The 23186-nt window shown below is 46.4% G+C and overlaps 1 protein-coding gene across 1 annotated transcript in view; it reads left to right on the top strand.

Moving 5' to 3' along the window:
• Positions 1-17453: 17453 nt before the first annotated feature.
• The window catches only part of BEGAIN (brain enriched guanylate kinase associated), a 139790-nt gene continuing 134057 nt past the window's right edge, over positions 17454-23186 (top strand). Inside the window, exon 1 of the mRNA XM_077820009.1 lies at positions 17454-17584. Coding sequence (XP_077676135.1) covers positions 17454-17584 — 131 coding nt within the window. The remainder of the gene's footprint in view (positions 17585-23186) is intronic.

The raw sequence follows: 23186 nt of genomic DNA, 5'->3' as shown, positions 1-23186 counted from the left end.
AGAAGTGGAGGTTACACTTGGAACATCTACAGCACTTGCCTCTGAGCATGCTATCAGACACCTAGTAGGGGCTGATGTACTACAACCCACTCTGCAGGGCGTCAGTTATAACCTTAATCTCAGAGATTAGTACCTTTTAGAAACACTAAACAAATTTTCTTCTGACGTTAAACTTTTCTCTTTTCTGAAAGAGGGTAAAAGAGCAAGCCCGTTTTGATGTTTCCAACTACAGCCATTCTTTTGAGTTACTGGACTGCAAAAATGTCATTTGGAGCAGTGTGTTATCTTCATGTGTGAATACATTAGCAGCTGAACCCAGTTTTTTTTTCAAAATCTTCGGACTGAGGCAAAACCTGGAGAATTTCAGAGCAAACTGAGTGTGTTGGAGAAAGCCAAGGAACTAAAAAGCATGAAGGGGCAGCAGTATGGAATTTAAGGATGGGGTCTTCAGTAGTGTTCAGTGTTGGCCTAAATATGCTCCCAGTGAAGTCAACAGTAAGAAGTGCCATTGGCTTCAATGGAAGCAAGAGTTAGACCAATGCTCAGCATCCTGAAAACTCAGTCTGAGTTTACGGCCTGAGTATGTAAATGGCTGAGCTTCTCCTGAGTAGTGCTCAGCACTTTGCAGGATCCAAACTCCCATGGCATATGCTACCCTGAAGTGTAGTTAGTAGCGTGCTCCGGAAATCCTTCACATTTAAAGATTCTCTCTAAAATGTAAGATTTGTTAATAATAGCATGTTGTACCTAAAATAGCACCTAACATTTAATCTTTGGCAGCTGCTGTTGGAAAGGTGTGTTTAAATATTTTAACCGTTTACATCTTCTTAATGTAGTTTTAGTTAGATATTGTCCAAACAGAATAAACTGCCTGCCATCCATGAGCTCCACAATTTATATCAAGATAAAGATTGAAACTCTTTTCTACTGCAAATATAGTTCTGTTTTTCAAGATAGCTTACAAATCAGCATGACAGGAGTTAACCAAGCAGTAGTAAGTAAAAAAAGGCAGATAATTCAGGCAGTTCATAATAAATTTAATTGTGCACTGATTGCTCACACCTGGTGGTTTTTTGTGAAAGTTTTTGCTGAAGTTCTTTCAGAGAGTATTGGCCTTTATCTAGATACAGTAAGTGGTTCAGCCCCTGATATAAGTGGCCTACAGGCTTGTTATTCATCTGAATACATCCACCACCAACCACTTCATCTAGTTTAGGAAAGTATCCAGAATCATTTCAAATTCCTCCACTACCCAGTCTTCATGCTCCTTGGGGATCAATTTGACCCATGATGCTTCCAAAACTTTTCCCCCTAGACATCTCCAGGACCACCATCTCTCAGATGTTCTCCAATCTAGCTTTGCCTACTGCTTCCTCAGAAGAATCTGTCTCCCACACATCACAGTGACTCTTCTAGAACTTTTTCCTGTGTAATTATTTCTTTGTATAATAGTAGCCAGAGTCTCCAACTGAGACTGTGCAGTATGAAGAACCATATGTCACAACACCTGGTGAGACAGGGTCCTTGCTCTGATGAATTTGCAATCTAAACAGTCAAGACAAACAAAAGGTGGGAGAGGATACAGAGGTGAAATGTCTTGCCCAAGGCTACACAGCAGGTCAAGTGTATTAAGAGTGGATTGCAGATGGTTATAGTTGGACTTATAAAAAACAAACTTACTGTTACTACCCAGAAAACAGATATCAATCATTCTATACTCTATGCAATCAAGGGACAATAAACTGATTTTCAAATTAAAAACCTTCCACAGGAAACAGTCCCTGCTAACTTAAAGCTATCTCCATTTGTTTGGGTGGCATATGATTCCAGCCTCAAATATTAGCTAAATTTTAAAACTAGTGTTTTGAAAACATATCTTTAGCAGTTATTTGTGTTATGCATTGCAGTAGCACCTATGAGTGCCCAATCTTGAGCAAGAGTCCCATTGTGCTAGGGGAAAAACAAACCAAAAAGAGGCCCTGTCCAGAAGAGCTTACAAACTACCCACATATCCACTTATATATATAGAAAGTGTGAAAGATTTTGAGGAGATATCAGACACCTAAGTGCAATTCCAGTGGAATTTGTCCACAGATCACACACACACACACCCCTACAGTATTTTAACTACAGCACCAACAATATGCTACTCACAAGAAATTACTGAGAATATTAAAACAGCACAAATAATATGTGAACAGGCTGTAACCAGCAAATAGATTAAATCCCAAAATGATTATTCAGTTTGAGATTTTGCTGAAGTAAAAGTAAAATCTGAGTAATAAAAAATAGCTCAGTATTATATAATTAACATTGTTATTTCTTTGTCACAATAGAGTATTTCTTAAGTGTTACTGTAGGGTTCTAGATAACCATTAAGATATGTTATTTAGTATCGAGTCTAAGAATTAACTGCTTACGTCAGTGGTGGGTAACCTGCCACCCATCAGGGTAATCTGCTCGTGGGCCACGAGACAGTTTGTTTACATTGACCGTCCGCAGGCATGGCTGCCTGCAGCTCCCAGTGGCCGGCTGTGCCTGCCAATGGTCAATGTAAACAAACTGTCTCATGGCCCAGCCAGCGAATTACCCTGATGGGCCATAGGTTGCCCACCACTGGCTTAAGTGAACTGTCAAGAGTACAGTGTCTTGTTGAAAAGATAGCTCTGAAATGATCTATGATTACTTAAGAGACTGGAGATCCTTAGTCCACAGTGCCAGCAAGTATAAAATAAAGGTTTCTTTGCTTTAAGAAGATCAGCTTTACAAGTACAATACTCAAAAGAGAATATTAATAGTATCTGCCTAGAAATAATCAGATACAGGGTATGACTAGGGTTTTCACCACATTTTTCTATAGCTGCATGGTTTTCTGAACTTGTTTCTTTTCCTCCAAATTTAATCAAATTGTACTCAGCTAGCTGTTAAATTCCACTTCTCTTCAGGTCTGCTAGTAAATCTGGTGCATCTAAAGGTTCCAGATGGACAACCTGGAACCTATTTAGCCATAGAAAAAGGTTCGGGGTGTGTCCCTAAGCGCTCCACATCTCCCTACCAGTGTGCCCCAGTCCTGATGCATAGTGATAACTAGGGTTGCCAACTTTCTACTCACACAAAACAGAACACCTTTGCCCTGCCCCTGTCCCACCCATGCCCCACCCTTTAAGGCCCCACCCACCTTACTCCATCTCCCCTCCCTCTGTCACTTGCTCTCCCCACACTCACTCACTTTCACCGTGCTGGCTCAGGGGGCTGGGGTGTGGGAGGGGGTGACGGTTCCAGCTTGTGGGTGTGGGCTCTGGGGTGAGAGGTTTGAGGTGCAGGAGGGGGCTCTGGACTGGGGCAGGGGATTGGAGTGTGAGGGCTCTGGCTGGGGATGCAGACTCTGGGGTGGGGCTGGGGATAAGGGGTTTGGGATACAGGAGGGTGCTCTGGGCTGGGACTGAGGGGTACGGAGGAGGATCAGGGCTGAGGCAGGCTGTTGGAGTGCAGGGGGGAGTGATAGAGGGTTTGGGGTGCAGGAGGGTGCTCTGGGCTGGGACTGAGGGGTTTGGAGGGTGAGAGGGGGGGATCAGGGCTGGGGCAGAGGGTTGGGGCCCAGGAGGGGGTCAGGGGTGCAGGCTCCAGGCGACGCTTACCTTAAGTAGCTCCCAGAAGCAGTGGCATGTCCCCCGTCTGGCTCCTACATGGAGGCACAGACAGGCAGCTCCACGCCCTGCCCCATCCGCAGGCACCGCTCCCACTGGCCACGGTTCCTGGCCAATGGGGGCTGCGGAGGTGGCGCTTGGGGCAGGGGCAGGGTGCAGAGCTCCCTGGTTACCCCTACGCATAGGAGCTGGAGCGGGGGGGGGGAGGACACGACATGCCAGCTGCATCCTGGGAGCTGTGCCATGGCACCAAGGCTAGCAGGGAGTCTGCCAGCCCTGCTGCACCAACCGGACAGTCAACAGTCCAGTCAGCAGTGCTGACCGGAGCCACCAGGATCCATTTTCGACCAGGTGTTCCTGTCAAAAACTGGACACCTGGTTACCCTAATGATAACCTCTAGCAAGATTCAAAGCAGGGCTATTACGGTATTCAAATTTTTTTTATCAGTGACCTGGGACAAAAATTCATTACTGAGAAAGTTTATAGACAACACAAAGATGGGGAGAGTAATAAATGAAGATGACAGAGGTCACTGATACAGAGCAATCTGGATCATTTGGCACGCTGGGTACAATCAAACAATATGCCTTTGCTCAAGCTAAATCTAAGGAGTGTAGGCTATACTTACAGGATAGGAGATTATCCTGGAAAGCAGTGATTCTCAAGGAGATTTGGGGGCCATGTTGATTAATCAGCTGAACATGAGTTTTCACTGTGACACTGTGCCCGAAAGGGTTAATGTAATCCTTAGATGCGTGAACAGAGAAATCTTGAGTAGGAGAGAGGTTACATTCTCTCTGTATCTGGCACTAGTGCAGACACTACAGGAATACTGTGTCCAATTCCTGTGTCCACAATTCAAGGATATTGAAAAATTGGAGAGAGTTCAGAGAAGAGCCAAAAGAATATTAAAGGACTGCAAAACATGCTATAGAATGGTGGACTCTCTACTGGTGCACCCCTCAGACCAGTCATAGCATAGCAGCTCTTTCCTGTCCAGCACCTCATGTCAAGGTCACTCTGGTCCGTGGTGGTCTGCCTGTTCTCATGATTCAGCCCTCCAGGTCAGGTCACTTTAAAATCTCTCTACTTCTAGGGGGACAGAATTATTTGTTGGACTTTCTCAGGCCTTGCATCAGGTCTCCAGCCCCCAAAGTCCTTACACCCTTCTCTCTGGGCTCTGAATTTCCCTTATCCCCTCTTATTAGGGGACTTCACACCACCTTCCCATTAGCTGGTAGGGGAACCCAGGCCCACCTTTGACAATGTGTTCCTCTCCAGTGACTCTCGAAGTAGCAGGTAAGGTCTGCTTGTCACATGCCTTGCCACTAGCCCACCTGGACTCTTGCCTACCATTAGTCTTTCTTCAGGCCTTTTCCCCCAGTCCCTTCCTGGGCTCTTTGTAACAAGTAGCACCTCCCAGGGCTTCTGCCCAGAGGTCTGCTTCCTATTCTTGTGTCAGGAGCTTTCTCCAGTCCTGCACCTTCCAGGTATCTCTGCTTTCTAGGGCCAAGAGAGGGACAGCAGAGTTCTTCCCTCTCTTATGAGTTGGGTGAAACCTTGTTACAGGATTAAGACTGATAATTGAAGAGTGAGTTCACACCTAACATAACTGTAAGCATAAACCGCCTCTAAGACAAAAGGGCTGTGTGAACCCACCCAGGAGTTTTTGCTGAGTATTGTTTTGGATAGGAGCGTTTGTGCAGGCATACCAAAGAAACTGAGAAGAGACAGGAGAGAGGGCGTGCACACATACACGTGCCAAAAGGAGTAGCTAAAAGCACAGGACCCTGGAAGAAACCTAGGGGGAAGGTTTTGTGTCAGGGATGCAGGCTGAAGAGTGTGCTCTTGATGTTGGGAGCAAAATAAGTTTTCTCTGAATGCTGAAGAACTCAAATAGCAGGAGACAAGATCTGGTACATTTTTTGAAATTAAGCAAAGCTACATAAAAAAAATGCTTAATTACCACTAATTTCTACTCCCAACTGGAACATACACAGGGCACCAGACATTGACTAGGTACACATCTCTCCCTGCAGTCCCTAAAACTCTAGCCCAAAGACTCCTTGGACTTTACTGTCACTCACTGTTGAGCATCACCACTTCCAGCTTCCTACTACCTCACACCAACCTTCCTCCACCCACAGGCTTCACTGTTCTGAGGTGGCCTCCTGGCGCAAAACCCTCCAGTTCTAATACCAGGCCTCCCAGGCATCGCTCTACCTTTAGCTTAAGGACCAAAACCTGCTTTCTAGGATCACCTTCCTGGCCTTCTTTTTCCCATTACCCTCTGCTCCTTCCTTTAAGAAGTCCCAACTCCTCTCCAGCTGTGTTTCATCACTAATTATGCCTACCACCCCTTCCCTGTGCCTCCCAGTGGCCTAATTGTACTCAGGCACTTGTTAGATCCTGATTAACGAGTGTGGGGTTTACACACCCTACCACACATACCTTATCATGAAAGACTCAAGGAGCTCAGCGTGGGATATACAAAGGTCACAGGAACAACTCTGCACCACAAAACTTGAATTAGGCTGTTAGGATCCCTATACAATGAATGGGGATAAGTAGATGCCTTAGACTGTAATCTACAAGGCCAGCACCCTAGGTGGGGACCTGCCTAAACTAGGCAATGGGAGATGCTAGCCAGAGGAGTTTCCTAAGCCTCCCCCTCTTTTGGAGATAGGCACCTAAGTCCAGGCTGCTGGGAGGCAACTAGCTTTGCTAGCTATCCATGAACTGCAGGAAAGCAGGTGCTCAGCCACCTATGTTTCATGTGAGGCACAAAACAAAAGGGGCAGGAAGGAGCAATTCCCTTATGACCTTTAGCCTAGTGGTTGTGGTACTCACTTAGAGTGTGGGAGGCCCCCAGGTTAAGTCCCCCTGCTGTCTCAGGGAGAGAATGGGTATGAACAGGCAACATGCTACCTCTTCAGTAAGTGCCCTAACCACTAAGCTATAGAGTCCTTCTAACTCTTTCACTGGCTCAATTAATATGTAATTGTCTAATTAAAGTGAAAGAATTTCAGTAGGAGAGAATGACAGAGCCTCACATCAGACTATTCCATCATTTACTGGTTAGGGCACTTACCTATAAAGTGACTGATACCTGTTCAACTCCCTTCTCCATCTCAGGAGAAGACTTGAACTGTGGTCTCCCACATCCTGGGTGAATACCCTAACCCAGTAGGTGAAAGGTTATGGGGGGGTCCTCCTTCTCTTTTCTCTCTCCCCTCATTGGTTGTTTCATGTAGGCTCACCTGAGGTGCCTGATCCCATAGCCATTCTCAGAGGCCACACTGCGGATCAGGCCCTTGTACACAACTGAGGCGGATGAATGCCTGTCTTTCCCGGTTTGCGAATTGCTCTGGGCTTTAGGCGGCAGATAGCCATCTGGATGTCTATCACGAGGCAGCACTGCACGTACTCAGGCTGGAGATAGGTGGCTGGGTGCCTAGAGAAAGGCTGGAGTGCAAATGCCCAGAGGAAAAAAAGCGGTGCTTAATTAATTTAGGCACCTACATGGTGAGGAGGCAGCCAGCCAGGAGTTTTGTGGATCACAGTGGTGCCTAAAAACATGACTTAGGTGCCTAAGTACCTTGGTGGCTCACACTCTCAATCTACCAAAGAGAAAGTTAGGGGTGACTTGATCACAGTCTATAAGTACCTACATGCGGAACAGAAATTAGATCATTTGCTCTTCAGTCTAGCAGACAAATGTATAACATATCCAAGTACTAGAATTTGAAGCAAGACAATTCAGACTGAAAATAAGGTGCAAATTGTTAAAAGTGAAGGTAATTAACTATTGGAACAACTATCCAAGAGTTGTGGTGGATTCTCCACTAGTGGAAATTTTAAAATCGAGATTGGATGTTTTGGTCAGAAGGTCCAGTGACCAACTGGCCTAGTTGTCAGGTCGTGGATTTACAGTTTCTACCAAGCTAGACATCTCAGAGAGGGCCCCTGAATCAACCCCATGTGCTCTGATTGCTCCTCCAGAGGTTTGGTCACTACCAGGTGGAGGCGGGGCAGCATGACCCAAGCCCATCCATTCCGCCCGTCCGACTCAGTTATTGAACTACTCCAAATTATGTTTTTCCCTGGGACACTTCCTACCAGTCTGGAATGCCTCAGTTTGGGGTGTGGTCATTGGCTTAGTAAATTCTCCTGGGTCTCTTATGGTATGTCTACACAGGGATAAAGAGATCCACGTATGGCCTGGGCCAGCTGACTTGGGCTCATGAGGCTCAGGGTTTGGAGCTGATAAATCACTTTGTAGATGTTCAGGCTTGGGCTGGAGCTCAAGGTCTGTGACCCTGCGCTGGTGAAGGGTCCCAGAGCTCAGGCTCCAGCCCAAGTCCGAACATCAATACAGCAATTTTTTAGCCCCACAAACCCAAGTCATCTCACCCGGGCCAGCTGCGGCTGTGTCACAGGTCTTTTATCCCCGTGTAGATGTATGTGTTTGGTGGGGAAGGAAACATACTTTTAGTGTCCTGTTCAATCAATCTCATTTAGGGTTTCCAGCTAGCAAAGCTATTAAGTCTCTCCTGCTAGAGCAGCCTTTACAAAGCTGTTGCCGCTCCTGGCACAGCTCTCAGCATCAACCTTGCTTCCCAGTGCCATATGCAGCTCATTCCTGCCCCCCCTTTTCCTGGCCTCCCAGTGTTCTTTTAAACTGTTCCTCCACTAGGAGCATGCCCTGCACCTGTTGAAAGGTGGGGCCTTCTTAGCCCAGCCCTGGTTCAGTGCGGGGCCTCTAGACCCCATCTCACACCCTCCCACTCAGTTTCCGAGTCACCAGGTCTACTTGGGTTGACAGTCCCCCCAGGTCTCGTGAAAAGAAGTCCACATTTGTATGGTCTTTATTGGCTTGATGCAGTACTTCAAAGTGGTATGGCTGCAGGGATCAATACCACCAGATGACTCAGGGGTTATGGTCCTTCATGGACTGTAGCCATTGTGGGGGCATGTGATCTGTCACTAGCTGGAATGGTTGGCCCCACAGGGAATAATGTAAGGTCTCCACAGCCCACTTTACCACAAGAGCCTTATTCTCTGACACCGAATAGGCATCTTCAGGGACAACAGCTTCTTGCTGAGATGTAGGATGGGATGTTCCTCTCCCCCTATTTCTTGCAATAGTATGGCTCCAAGGCCGACATCCAATGTGTCCATTGTAAAGTGAAAAGTTCTGAAAAGTCGGGGTGAAATAAAACGGGTTCCTTCATCAGCTGTGTTTTTTTAATCCCTGGAAGGTCTTGGCACAGGCCTTGCTCCACCAGATCTGTCCAAGTGAAACATATTTTACTAGGTCATCAAGGGTGTGGCTATGGTGGCAAAATTGGATATGAACCACCTATAATGCCCCACTAGCCCCAGAAGCATCATACTTGTTTCTTTACAGAGGGGATCGGGTATTTTGACAAGGCCTTTTACCTTCTCTACTAATAGGTATCGCCCTGCCCCACCCGTGGTGTATCCCAGGTAGTTCACTTCCCAGTTGGCTAATTGACATTTATCTGGGTTAGCCATCAGCCCAGCCTCGTAGAATGCTTGTAGAACTGCTGTGAGGTGTTTTATGTGGTTGACCCATGTCCCACTGTAGATGATGGTATCATCAACACAAGCAGCTGCATGCTAGGTTGGCACAATACCTTATCCATTAACCTCTGAAATGTAGCCGCGACCCATGCAGACTGCAGGGCGTGATTCTAAACTTGAATAAGCCCCAGGGCTAGAGAAGGTCATCTTTTCCCTGGATTCAGGAGCAAGGGGGCTCTGCCAGTTCCCCTCAGGTTAGGTCAAGGGTGGATATGTGCCTGGGTAGCCTCCAGACTCTCCAGCAATTCATCGACCTGTGGCACAGCATAGGGGTTGAATTTGGATATTGTATTCATTTTTCAAAAGTCAATGCAGACCCATATTGAGCCATCCTGTTTGGGCACGAGCACTATCAGACTTTGCCACTCACTGTGTGACTCCTCGATGATCCCCGTGACGAACATGTTCCGTAGCTCTTGTCACACAGTCTCCCACCGTTTTTCTGGTTAATGGTTGCATGCTTTCTCGCACTTCCTGGCTGCATTCAGTCTCTATACAGTGGGACACTGGGTACATGTGGCCTGGTAGTTGCCAAAAACGCAGAGATGAACGTGCTGATGAGTTTGTGTATCTTCTCTTCCTGCTAAGGTCATAAGCCTTCCCCAGTTGATTTGGTCCCCCAACTGAGAAACCATCATGGCACAGGGGTCACATTCAGGCTCAGGAGGGAACGGAATGATGAAGAGTCCCTCCCATTCTTTCCATACCTTCAGTAAGCTGACATGATATATTTGGGTTGCTTTCCTCTTCCGAGGCTGGCAAAGTTTATAACTTCACTATTTCAAAGTGGGCCAACAGCTTGGATTCAGCAGTAGGTAGCAGAAATAGCTCTTGGTCCCCCAGTTGGAATTCTCAGATAAGGCGCCTTTGTTGTAATTCTTCTTCTTGTTGTGTTGCTCCTTCAGCAAGTTCTCCTTTGCAAACTCGCCCAGGGATTTTAGCTTCTCTCTGAATCGTAATACATACTCTATTGAGTTGGTGGACTTTGACTCCTGCCTCTCCCACATTTAACAAATCAGATCTAATATTTCCCAGGGTTGTCTCCCATACAAAAACTCAAACGGGGAAAATCCTGTAGAAGCATGGCAATCTTCCTGTATGGAGAACAGAAAGGAGGTTAGGAGCTGATCCCAAAAACAAGGATGGAAGGTCATGAACTTATTTAGCATCACTTTTAAGTTTTATTAAAAGTGCTCCACCAGCTTGGCAATCTGTGGGTGATAAACAGATGTTCTTAGGGGTTTCACCTTCAGCAAGTTGCATAGCTTCTTCAGTAATTGTGAGATAAAATTGATTCTCTGGTATGTGATTATTCCTTTAGCAAACTCTATCCTAGTGAATACTTTCATCAACTCGGTGGTGATGACTGCCACCTTCGTGGAGTGGAGAGGTATCACCTAAGGGTAGTGTGTAGTATAGCGCATTATCACTAAGATATTTGGTATCCTGCTATGCTTTTTTTCAAAGGGCCTATTAAATCCATTCCTACTCTTTTGAATGGGGACCTACCATAGGGAAGAAGTACTAGAGGGGCCTAAGAGACCTTCCTCCGGCTTTCCCACTGACATTTGGGGCCTGAAGCGCACTAGTCCCACACTTCCTGGTGGACATCATACCAATAGAATCTTAGGGTCACCCTTTCCAATGATTTTCCCCACCCAAGATGTCCTCCACAGAGTATCACATGGGCCAGCTTTAACACCTCCCTTCAAAACTTTTGGGGAATAAGGAGTTACATCCAAACTTGCCCTGTCTGTGGGTCTTTCACCACCTGGTAGATTTTTTTACTTTGTAATTTAAAGTGTGGCCATTGTTTCAATAATCATGGGTCTTGTACTTCATCACTGACCTGGGTGAGCTGTTCGTAGGCCTGACTCAATGTCAAATCACTTTGTTACTCGGCGATGAAGTCAGGTTGGCTCAAAAAGCAGGTCTGTGTCGGGGGTGGAGTATGCTGGTCCTTAGCTCAAGCCACTGAGGACGTTGATATTCCTTCCCCGGGGTCATTGTGTCCACCAAAGCTGACCAAAGCTGGGGGCATCCTCTCATTGTGTCATCTGCTTATCCCTCTTCATAGAATCATAGAATATCAGGGTTGGAAGGGAACACAGGAGGTCATCTAGTCCAACCCCCTGCTCAAAGCAGGACCAATCCCCGGTTTTTGCCCCAGATCCCTAAATGGCTCCCTCAAGGATTGTACTCACAACCCTGGGTTTAGCAGGCCAATGCTCAAACCCCTGAGCTATCCCTCCCCCCTCTTCCCCCTCTGGGACCTCTCCCCTCATCCTAATCCCATCAGTTCCCAGAAGAACTGCCAGTCTCGCCCAGTTATCACAGGGTAGACTAAATTCAGGGCCACCTGTATGTGAGTGGTAGCTGTATGGTTCTGTATCATTACCTGGACTTACCTTGTGGGTATGGATGTACATCCCCATGGATGTACTGAAGGAGTATAGTGCCCAAAGGTTCTTTCTCACCCCAGCTCTCTCTGACCATTGTCTGACTACAGCCCACGTCTATTAAGTTTTGGACACTGACCCCATTAACCTATACCAGAACCACCAGTTTCTCTGATCCCCTCTTGCAGGCTCTGGATTTGGCTACCCAAATCTGTCCATAACTACAATCTATATTCAAACAATCTTGTTGGAACTGGACTGGTTGACTTCACACGAAGCAGTTGTCTGACTGGGGCTTGGAGATACACTCCAATCGAGCTCCAGGCAGAAGGGAACTTGCTGCCCAGGAATTCTTGCTGATCGGCCATAGACATAGTGACACTTGGAAGGTATGTAGCGAATGAGGCAAGACGCTACAGGAAGAGAAAGGATAGTTAAGGCAGTTGACTGCCGTGCTGGAGAATTGGATTCTATCCCTGCCACAGAGTTCCTATAAGATTCTGAACATAACCACTTAAGCTGAGCCTTTAAACCAAAATCTTCCACGGCAGGTCACTAAACTGAATGGTCTTTGTTTTCTGGGTGCACAATGTGAGACACCTGGGACCAGATCGGCAGAAGTGCTGAGCACTCACAACTGCAACTGAAGTTAGTTGGCGCTGTGCTATGAACAATATACAGTACTAGAAAAATGCTAAGTACCACTTCTCGCAACTTCCCTGGAATCCTCTGTACCTCACAGCTCAGAACCCTCCTCGCAGGAGGAAACAAGCATATTCAGCATTAGCAAATTTACCACATTGCCTGCTGGTGACTCATTACAGCTCAGCAGATTCATCACAGTAGCTTTCCCCATAACACCTCAGAAGACCTTTGATCTTAAACTAAACTATTCTACTTTCATAGCTTTTAGAAAGCTCCAGAAAACAGAACAAACATTAACACTTGAAACTAGGGCCCAGATCCAGAAAGGTAGTTGGTCTCCTAATTTCCATTGAAACCTTTGTGAATCTGGGCCTAGGTGTCCACAACTTGGCATATCTACTATTTAAGTCATTTTAAGATTCAAGTTTGTATTAAAATTTGGAAACAGATCTAACATGCTTTATCAAATTGAATAAATGCACTTAAAGTAGCAGACCAGTGTTAGTTAAAGCAAAAATGGCAGAAATTATGCTTTAACTTGTCTTACAGGACATAAATAGTGCTGTATAAAAAGTATATAAATAACAATGTCAGAGCTTGGATAATGCTAGTAGCAGATGTCTCCCGATAATGTATGTGTCCATTCACAGCCCCTTCATTTCAAGACACTCTTCAAAAAAGTAGTCAGTTTAACCCTGCCCTAATATACGGCCTGATTTTGACATCTTTACTCCTGGTGACTAGTACCTTACTTCCCTATTCCTTTCAAGAGCAAGAGCAAGGGTGGCAAAATCAGGCCAAGTATTATTCACTTTGTGTATGTCTGCTCAAACAGTTATTCACCTAAGCCTTGGAAAGTCTGAGAAAGCAACAGCTGTGAAATGTCCAACCCTCAGGAGGCAGGAGAAACACTATCATCTTCACTCTGGCTTGTAAAAATCTTCACATCTCTTCTTGTATACCAGGAATAGTGTTTTTGGAAGAAGAGTGTATGAGCCAAATTTATGCTTAGCAGAAGCCTCCGCTTTTGCTTCAGCTTTTACCCATCTGCAAAAACTGGGGATTTCTTTTTCTTTTCCACTGTGTTTTCCTCTCCCAAAACATTATTACTTAAATATGCTAGTTGCAAAGCAGCTCTTCTGCGTCTGTCCCAGTCATAAAAGGATCTGTCATCTGCCACCCTCAATAAACGGAAAAGCAGCTATTTGTTCTTGCAGGACAGTGAATTGATGTATTGTGCATAGTTAACGAGCAAATATCTTGGACTTGTTTGCAAAGTGACTATTGGTCTCAAAGTAAGTGTGGTTCCTGACAGCTTGGTTGGAGACTAAATTCAAAGTAATATATTGAATATACCAGGCCAATAGTTTGCCTTGTAGAATAAGTGAAAAAAGGTTATTACAGTAGTATGCATGGAGTAAGACCTCACTTGACATCAGAATTTGTTTCCCTTCCATCACCCACAGAGCAGGATGCTAAGGAAACTGTTGTGTGGAAGAGCCTGAAGACATTAAGAATCAATAAAGATATGAAAAAAGAGAAAGCTCAGAAAGATGAATGATATTGTCAGCATACAGTATAATAATACAGTATTCCAAAATAGCAATCAGGAGGTTTTATCGGCATTTAATCAGGCTATTTATAGAGGAGGACATTTTTCATGCAGGAAATAACACTGGCTGTATACTATAACTATAAAAATATTACTTTTAAGCAGGCCATGCTGGTTATATTGTTTTAGCAGCTAGTCCTTTATGGAGAAAAAAATGGTCACTGAACTGATAACATTTTCCATTCCCCCCCCCCCCAATTATAATTTCTAATGCATGACAGATAACATATGTATGTGTTATCACTGGCAGACTAGAAGAGCACACAATTTCCCACATAAGTCAGGAATGCTGCTAAATTCATTTTCATATTTATATGCCAGGCAAATAAATAAATTGTATAATCACTCATTATCTCTCAACCTTGCACTTGCGAATTGGATTAGAGTGACTACAACTGACACTGATTATCTGAGACAGGATGTTATTAAATCCCTTTTGGGGAGTTTTGTAAGCTGAGATCTGTCATATTTGGAGCAGAGAGCATTTCTCTGTATTAACTTGTGTATGAGGACTTACTAGCAAAGCAAGAAACAACAGGCACTGAGAAGCAATAGAGAGAGAGTAAAATTAATATTTCTCCATTGTGTACCAGAATATTAATTTGCTTATTTCCTTAATATGCTTTGGCAAGCATATCTGCATGAAAACTGCTAGCTGTATGCAGTACAGAATGCATGGACGTAGCATTCCTAGGGTAGGATATCTTCCCACATGGATGCTAATGCTACATCACTTTCATTTTACACCAGGTTTGGCAAAACTTACCAGTGCATTTTAGCTATATAGATAGATTTCTGGCAGTCAGATTTTTCCGAGTTTTGGGTTCATATGAATTGCAAAACTCAAAGGCCCCATGTAAAGAGTGTCCCTCTGGAGCACCTCCCTAGCTGGGCTGGGGCCCCTCGCTATGCCCAGTTTCCACCATAGGGTTGGCCTAGTACAAGCCACAGCCTCCTACCTGTGGTCGTGGCCTCGCCTTTGTGGGTCTGCTTACTTTGCTTCTGAGTGGGGGAAAAGAAAAAGTATAGGTCAACATAAACCAAGCCCCTCCTGGGGTCAACAACTGCAAGACACCACCTTACTTCAGGGATGCCTGGGTAGCAGCTTTGCTGGAGTCCTTATGGCTGGGTAGCCAAGTCAGTCCCTCTCTATGTGGCTTGCCCCTTGGGTTCGCTGGACTCCTCACAAAACGGGGTTGGTTTCTGGCATAAGGATTCCTCCTGCTGTTTCAGGAGCCACTCTAGTCACTCCCTTCTCAGGGCTTCTCCGCCTTGCATACTGCAGCTTCCTCCTTTTAAAGCCTTCCTTCTTACCATGCATGATTTGCAGGGCTACCTCAGCCCACAGAATCTCCCAAGCTCTTCCCAGTCAGTGCTGGGTTTAAATACCTCATCACATACCCTGCCCCTCAAAAATGACCCCAGAGAGTTGTGTTCTATGGTGGGCATGCTGTCCTTGGCAGCTGTAGTGTCTGCCCTCTGAGAAAAGAAGCAGGCGTTTTTATGGGTCTTGCTGACTCTGTGGGACACCTAGAACCTGTATGGTTGTAGAGATAGGTACCAGTGCATGATCCTCGCATCCACTTCCTTTTCTATTACTGAGTATGCCTTTTCACACAGCAATCATTTTCAACACAGATACAAGATGTGGTGTTCCTCTCCTTTGAAGGTCTGTGAGTACAGCCCCAAGCCCCACATCTGATGTGCCTGTCTGGAGTACGGACTTCTTTGAAAAGTGGGGGTTGCAGAGCACTGGTTCACAACATAAGCTCTCTTTTAATGTTCACAAGGCCTTATTACAAGCATCAGACCACTGTACCTTCCATTGTCTTCCATCCTTCATGTGGTCAGTAAGAGGGGCTGCAATAGTTGCGAAGTTTGGCATTAAGCACTGTGTTACCTAGCCAAACCCAGGAACTGTCTATCTTGCTTCTTGCTCATGGGCATCAAGTAATTGGCCAAAGCCTGCACCTTGTCTGCCCACCTCCCACCATGTATCCCAAGTATGTAGCTTCATGGTTTCCGGTCCTGCACTAAACTGGGTTGGTAGTTAGGCTGGTGCTGGCGATGAACTGTACTACTGTGGTAATGTGGCTGGGATGACTGTCCCAATCTTGGTTTTATATATAACTATGTCACCTAAATAGGCAGCAGAGTATCGCCCATGCAGAAGGAGAACCCGGTCTATTAGTCTTTGAAAGATCACTGCCACATGATGCAGCCTGAACACATCATTCAAAAGTAATACAGCTTGAATGGTGTGGTGAATGCAGTCTTCTCTTTGGAGTCCGGAATGAAAGGAATCTACCAGTACCCTTTTGCAAAATCAAATGTAGATATGTACCTTGCTGCCCCGAGACATTCCAGTAGCTTATCTATCGCAGGCATGGAATATACATCAAACTTGGAAATTGCATTGACCTTATGGAAATCCATGCAAAATCTCATTATGCCATCAGGTTTGGGGATGAGAACTGTGGGGCTTCAACACTCACTGAGTGACTCCTCCACCACACCCAGGACCAGCATAGTTCAGAGTTCAGTCTTGACAGTGTCCCACATCCTCCCGTAAGGGTCAAGCAGTCTCTCTTACTGTTTGTCCAGGTTGTATCTCAGTATAATGATATGTCAAGTACTGTTTCACAGTAGACTTGAGAACACTGCTTCTGTCAGCTGGTCCAGCTGAGTGTCTTGAGTTGGCTTGTCCCTAGTGTCTCCCCAATCTCAACAGAGCTGGTCTTTACCATTGTTGGGATCTCAGGGCATAACTCAGGGTCTGTGGCAAGGGGAGTGATAAAAAGGGCCTCCCTATCATGCCAGACCTTGAGTAAGTTGACATGATAGATTTGGATTTCTCTCCTTTTCCCTGGGTGCCATACCTCATAATCTACGGGGCCTATCTGACACAGTACCTAAAAAACCCCTTGCCATTGGGCCAATAACTTGGACTGGGAGCTCACCAACATTGGCTAAATCCCACGAACACCAGTCCCATCACCTCCTTTCCATCTACCCACATTGGGACCACTACTTTAGTGGGGCTTTTCTTGCATGCCCTAGCCTCTGCAGTCCATGCTTCCCCCAGTCACACTACATGCTGGGGCAGTCTCTGCAGCAATGACCTGCCTATCCACAGGACAAACACTTCCCACCTGACAGTGCAGACGTTGGAGGCGGGCACTGCGGGAGGCTCTTCTGTCAGCCTGACTTCGCTTGCGTCTCAACATGATCCCTACTGGGCAGAGACTATAGGGCCGAGGGAGGGGGATTCCTTCTCAGATTGTCTCCCTTCCTTGCTGTCCTGCTGTGGGGACCCAGCCTCCTTTCCGGGAATCTGGATCCTAGTGGGGGTGAGTCGGGTCTTATGCCACACATCACTGTCTCACAGTGAGTTCCTTTGTCTGCCAACGTTCAGCCTCTGGGTGTCTCAGTAGGGTTATCAGCAACTAGATAATTCTCCATAAGACCCACTGCCTCCTTCAAGGTCTCAGGCCTATGCCTTAACACCCAACCTGAAGCAGGCAAGATCTTGCTCAGTGAGAATGAACTCCACCACCTATTCTCCCATCCGGAACTCCAGCCTCAGCTACTGCCAGCAGTGGTCCTTTAACTTCTGGGCTATCGCCCGAGGGCATGTGCCCAGTGAGTACCTCTCCTCCTGGGAATGCCTATGGTGAGTCTCCTGGGATATATCTAAGTATCTGAGGATGGCTCTTTGACCCTCATATAATCCTGCACCCCTGCTGAGTCAAGTTCACAGTATGCAGCTTGAATGGATCCCAACAGCTGGGTTGCGAATAGTGTGGCCCAGTGCTCCTGCAGAGGAAGACTTCTGCTCAAAAGCAGTGAGAAGTGCCTTAGATTCAATCAGGGTGCCCATCTTAGCCAGCTTCAGAGCTATGGGCATGCGGGGGTGGGGGGGCAGAGTTCACGGCCTCTGAACCCTAAGTGTCCCTTGGGGCTGAAGCACTGTTGCATCTGTTGCACCAGGTTCTGTTGTTATGCCTGTTGGTGCATGGCTAATTCCGTCATCATCAGTTGCTGCTGCTGTACCAGCTGTGGCTGGGTGGCCTGCTGCTGCTAGTTTTCTCTGAGCCATTGAAATAGTTGTTCCAGATCCATTCTAAGGTTGTTTTGGTCAGGCACCTCTCAACTTTGAACCTCTTTCCCCTCCCCCTTTTCCCCTTCAGCAGGGCCAACCAACTGCCTGCACTCTCCATCACTTTGTGAAAAGAGTCCTTCTGGGGCACCTCCCTAGCTGGGCTGGGACTCCTCGCTGCACCCACTTTCCACCACAGGGTTGGCCTAGTACAGGCCACAACCTCTTAGTCATAATAGTGGCCTCGCCTTTGTGGGGCTGCTTACTTTACTTCTGGGTTAGGGGAAAGCAAACGTTCAGATCAACGCAAACCAAGCCCCTTCTGGGGTCAATAGAAAGGCAAAAAAAGTCCAAGACACTGCCTTACTTCAGGGGTGCCTCAGCAGCAGCTTTGTTGGCATCCTTATGGCTGGTTAACCAAGTCAGCCCCATCCCATTGGGCTTGCCCCTGCAGTTGCTGGACTCCTCGCAGAGCTGGGGTGGTTCCTGGCATGAGGGTTCCTCCTGCTGTGTCAGGAGCCATTCTAATTTCTCCCTGCTCAGGGTTTCCATATTTTGTGCACTGCAGCTTCCTCTTTCTAAAGCCCTCCTCCCTACCAAGCACGACTGGCAGGACTGGAGGGGTGGGGTGACCTCAGCACATAGCGCCTCCCTAGCCTCTTCCCTGTCAGTGCGGGGTTTGTACACCGTGTCATACCCCAGTTCTCCACTGCATTCAAGCACAGGAGGATGCAGCAAGCCAGTTACAGCCGTCTGATCATCGGTTACCCAGCCACAGTGGAAGTTAGTCCAACTTTCCCTGCAGGCATAAACTCCAAGGGCAGGCACAGGGTCACCTGGGGAGCAGGCACAGTAGAGCTCTGTTTCACCACGCCCCTGTCCCAATCCCACCCCAGCATCCCAGCATGACTGTTCCATACACTGGCATAGCAGCTTTCATGCAGACACATGGATGAATTTTAAGTGGCAGGCTGCAACTTTTATTAAATTTAAATACAGGAGAGGGGCACTACCTGTCCATCACCTCTAATCTCCTATATCAAGCGTTTAGGTGGTTCCAGTACAAGGGTTACAGGGCTCCTACCATATAACCTGTAACTAGATTAGGAGTTACAGGGACCTACCATATAACCCGTAACTAGGTTGGGAGTTACAGGGTCCTACCATATAACCCATAACTAGTTTGGGGGTTACAGGGTTCCTATCATATAACCCATAACTAGTTTGGAGGTTACAGGGTTCCTATCATATAACCTGTAACTCATGCAAGGGAGACAGGGCGCCTACCATATAACCCATAACTCAGGGTAGGCTCTCCTCAGCCTACACCCCAGAACCCACCTTGTTCTGAGTCCTACCACCCTCCCCGCAGCCAGAAAGATGGTGACCTCAGCCCATGAGGGCTCCAAGGTCTCACCCAAGCCCGCAAGGGCCATGAGGTCTCACCCAATCTCATGAGCCTAAGGCCCCTCAGCAAAATCCCAGTTCTTTTATTTCTGGGAACCATTTATTTTATCCTTTTAAACCACATTGTGAACTGGCCAAAAGGGGGCATCAGCATCTAGCTTGGTCACACACACCCCTAACCAGCCACCTGGTATCACAATTCCTGCCCATTCCTTTCCCACACATTCCATCCCCATATGACAGCACCTCCATTTGACAAATGCACGCCAGGCAAATCAGACTCGGAGGGCCTACTACAAGGGGCTACCAAGCCCACAGTTAGTCCTTCAGCTGTCACAAGCCAGGGTTACAGACTTGTTGGGGCCATCACAAGCAGATCCCTATTGACAACTGGGTGAGCCCCCAGAATCTGTCAATCTGAAATCAAGACGAAGCATCGGCAGACACCATTATCCACTCCTGGGACGGGCAATTGCAAGAAAAAGGATGTTAAAACAGAGTCAGTGTAAAATGGAGGCCCTTGACAGTCTCCTTACCCAAGTTAGCCAACTGTCTATTTAGAATATGGACCATGGATCCATGCATGGTTGAGAGCTGTTCCACAGGGAGGCAGCCCAGACATATTTCTTCCTTTGTGCCAAAGAATGGCTGCTTGTAGTATCCTAGGGTGGAACAGGGCTCAATTCATCATGGAGGCAGCTAACCCCCTGGGGCCACGGGGATACCACAAACACACTCCCTAGAAACTGGGAGGGAGATGGGAGTGGGAGAACCAAGTCTCAAGTTTACACCCAAATATTTTGGGTTGTAATGAGGTAGCTGCGGGGGAGGAAGGGGGCATGTAAAAGCTCAGTTCCATAGGTTAAAATGACTTTGTATGGATTTTTGAAGGATGTGTACTGGATTGCTAGCAGAATGTTTACCCAGTGCATAGTTGACATATAAATTTATGAAAGGTAATGGCAGAAGGGCTATCCAGAGAATAAACCTGTCTAGGCAGTAAGTCAGTGTGTTTCCCTAGGATGCCGATCAGCACCCTAGTTACACCCACTGCTATAGGGGAGGTGATGCATCAGTCTGACAGTGATCCTGCTATATCCAAGCCAGCCTTATGGACTTGCCTAATGTAAATGTGAGGAACCCCAAATGACTCTTTGGAACAATATGTGTGAAGTGGATTTCCCACAAAGTACCGAGGGAAAAGTGTCTGCTTCAAGCAAGTGTGTTTCAGCAGCCTGTCTCTGCCAGAAGTAACACAGTGAAGGCAGGTAACTGATCAGCCAGACTATATCCCAGTCCAAATGGAGTGAGACACTCCACCCAAGAGAGGCAATGACTGTGGAACGAGAAACCTAGGTGTGGGTCCCCTTGCTGAACTCCTAAAGGGAAATATAGGTGCAGTTGCCCTAAATTGCGACATATAACCAGAAGCCACTACCCAGAACACAAAGCTCAGGTGGCCTCATGGCCACCTGAAGTTCCGTCAGTGTAATTTCTTTTGCCTCTTTAAGAGCCTCTATCAGTACCCTGACCAATTCCAGCTTCTCTGCAGGGAACCTAGAAACACAACAAACTATGTCCAGTTCAATGCCCAGGTATGTTACAACTTCTGTTTTTTCAGTGGTGAGGGGGGAACCCTGAGGCACTCAGCTAGGTTCAGAAATGCCTGAAGCATGCACTCACCATTGTCTGTCCCAAGTTTTCCTGCAAATAATAAGTAATTGAGATAGTGCACTATGTGATTCAGGCCAATCTTGTATACAATTGCCCAACATGGAGATGTCTCTTTTGTAAGCAGCGCGTGACACTGTGCACCTCATGGGCATGGCTTTATCAAAATAGTAATAACCTTCAACCTGAAACCCAAGCAAATTACAGTCTCTGAGATGCACTGGAAGCAACCTGAATGGAGACTTGATGTCGCATTTAGCTAACGTCACCCCAGCGCCACATACCTTGACTGTGGCTACCGCTGTATAAGATGAGAAGTAGCTCATCCAACACAGTTGGGAGTCTATATAGTGATTTACCAATAAGCCCCAAGGGTAGGACAAGTAGTGAATAAACCTGTATTCCCCCTTCACCTTCTTCAGTACCATACCTCGGGGAGATATGCACAATTCCAGCCTGGGAAGGGGCCTGCCACTCTTCCTGCTGCCACTTCTGTGGTTCTCTCTGCCCTTATGATATGCTCAAAGCCTTTAATGGACTTCAAGTTCTCTGCCCTGCAATGGCACCTCATTCCCACATAAGATTTGAAAACCAGACAAAAAATCCATTTTATAAATAAGTTGCATCTTTTTTGTTGGGGTGGTTCAGTAACAAATTCCATAATCCGTCTCTTAATTGGAGAAGGAGCCTTTCCCATGGTTACTGACAGCCAGAAGAAGTTCCACGTGGCACCTGGGAGTTAGGTAATGCTGGGAGTTAAGTAATACTAGCCATTCCACAATCCTCCCCTGCCCTATGCTGTCTGATGTCCCACAGCAAGTGTCTTCTTCCCTCACTGCTGAGGCTGTCCCCCTTTCACCGCCAGCCTCACTGAGTTCCGCCACCCATTGAGGCAGGCGAGGGGATTCCCTACTCAGGGAGAATTCTCCAGTCTGAATCTCTGGCTAGTTTAAGTTCACTTTGTGAACTGGAGAATCCAGCCCATTGCTTTGGTGTGATCCCTTGTGAAGCTTGCAAGACTTGCTCTTTCATTAGAAAAACGTTTGTGGGGTTTTTTGCTTGGTTTTGTTGGGTTGTTGTTTATTTATTAAACTCATTGGTTTTAACAAGTTTCACTAGTTTTGGAAAAATCTTTGACTGAATTCTCTTTGTTGCCTTTGGAAGACATTAAGGAGCTAGTTATTTAGATGCAGTCTCCAGTTATGTACCTATAGATCTGCAGATACAAAATGGAGGTTGCACTGAGACCTCTTTGAAATTCAGGAAGTTAATTTGTACTTCTACAGGTTTTTTTTTCCAGTCACCACTTGATAAGAAGGTGAGCACAGAAAGAAGAACCATAAGTGTTTGTGTATATAAAGTAATTAATTACACATATGTTAAGAGGCACAGAATGGGCTGGATAATCACAGCAGGAAGGCAAGGACAGAAACTATCAAACATAAGATTGACAGCTCACTAAAAAAGCACTCAGCACAAATGTACAGTGGAAATTAGACATTTTTCCTTGCCTCCTTTTTTAATTTTCAGGTTTATCTAACCTGTAAGTTAGTGTGATGGAGAAAAATCCACTGAATCTCAGCCTATCCCTTATTTTTACATCCTCATGGATATCTGCCCACACATGATCCATGTCAGATGCCAAACTGAGAGAAAACAAGCTTCTCAGAGGCGGTGAGCTTTGCTCTTTTTATAAACCCTGTTACTGTCAAGTAAGTAGTAGACTGTGCCCGTCTCCTACTCAATTGAGCAGGGAAACAAGGTATATATGCCCCCTCTCCAGCATACATACAATCCTGCTCAGCCAAGACAGACATACCCTGATCTTGGGTCTGGTGCAGAACCAGTGCATAAGTCTTGAATACTTCCTTTTTTGAGCAAAGAGGTGGAGAGGGGACATTCCTGTGGCTCCACCCTCTTGCTGGCCAGAGTAGATGTCCAGCCATGTGCAGAGAGGAGAGGGAAGGAATGTAAATTACACCCTTTCAAAGGCTGCTGTAATTTACCCCATTTCCGCTCTTTCTCCTCAGTCCCCTCCCCCTTTCAGAACAAGAGGGGAGCAGGGTTCAATTGTACCTCAGAGGGATGTCTCTGAGGT

This window comes from Eretmochelys imbricata, chromosome 6, assembly GCF_965152235.1.
Source record: "Eretmochelys imbricata isolate rEreImb1 chromosome 6, rEreImb1.hap1, whole genome shotgun sequence".
NCBI classification, from domain to species: domain Eukaryota; kingdom Metazoa; phylum Chordata; order Testudines; family Cheloniidae; genus Eretmochelys; species Eretmochelys imbricata.
The sequence above is the reverse complement of the archived record's forward strand: the minus strand, read 5'-3'. Positions and strand labels throughout refer to the sequence as shown.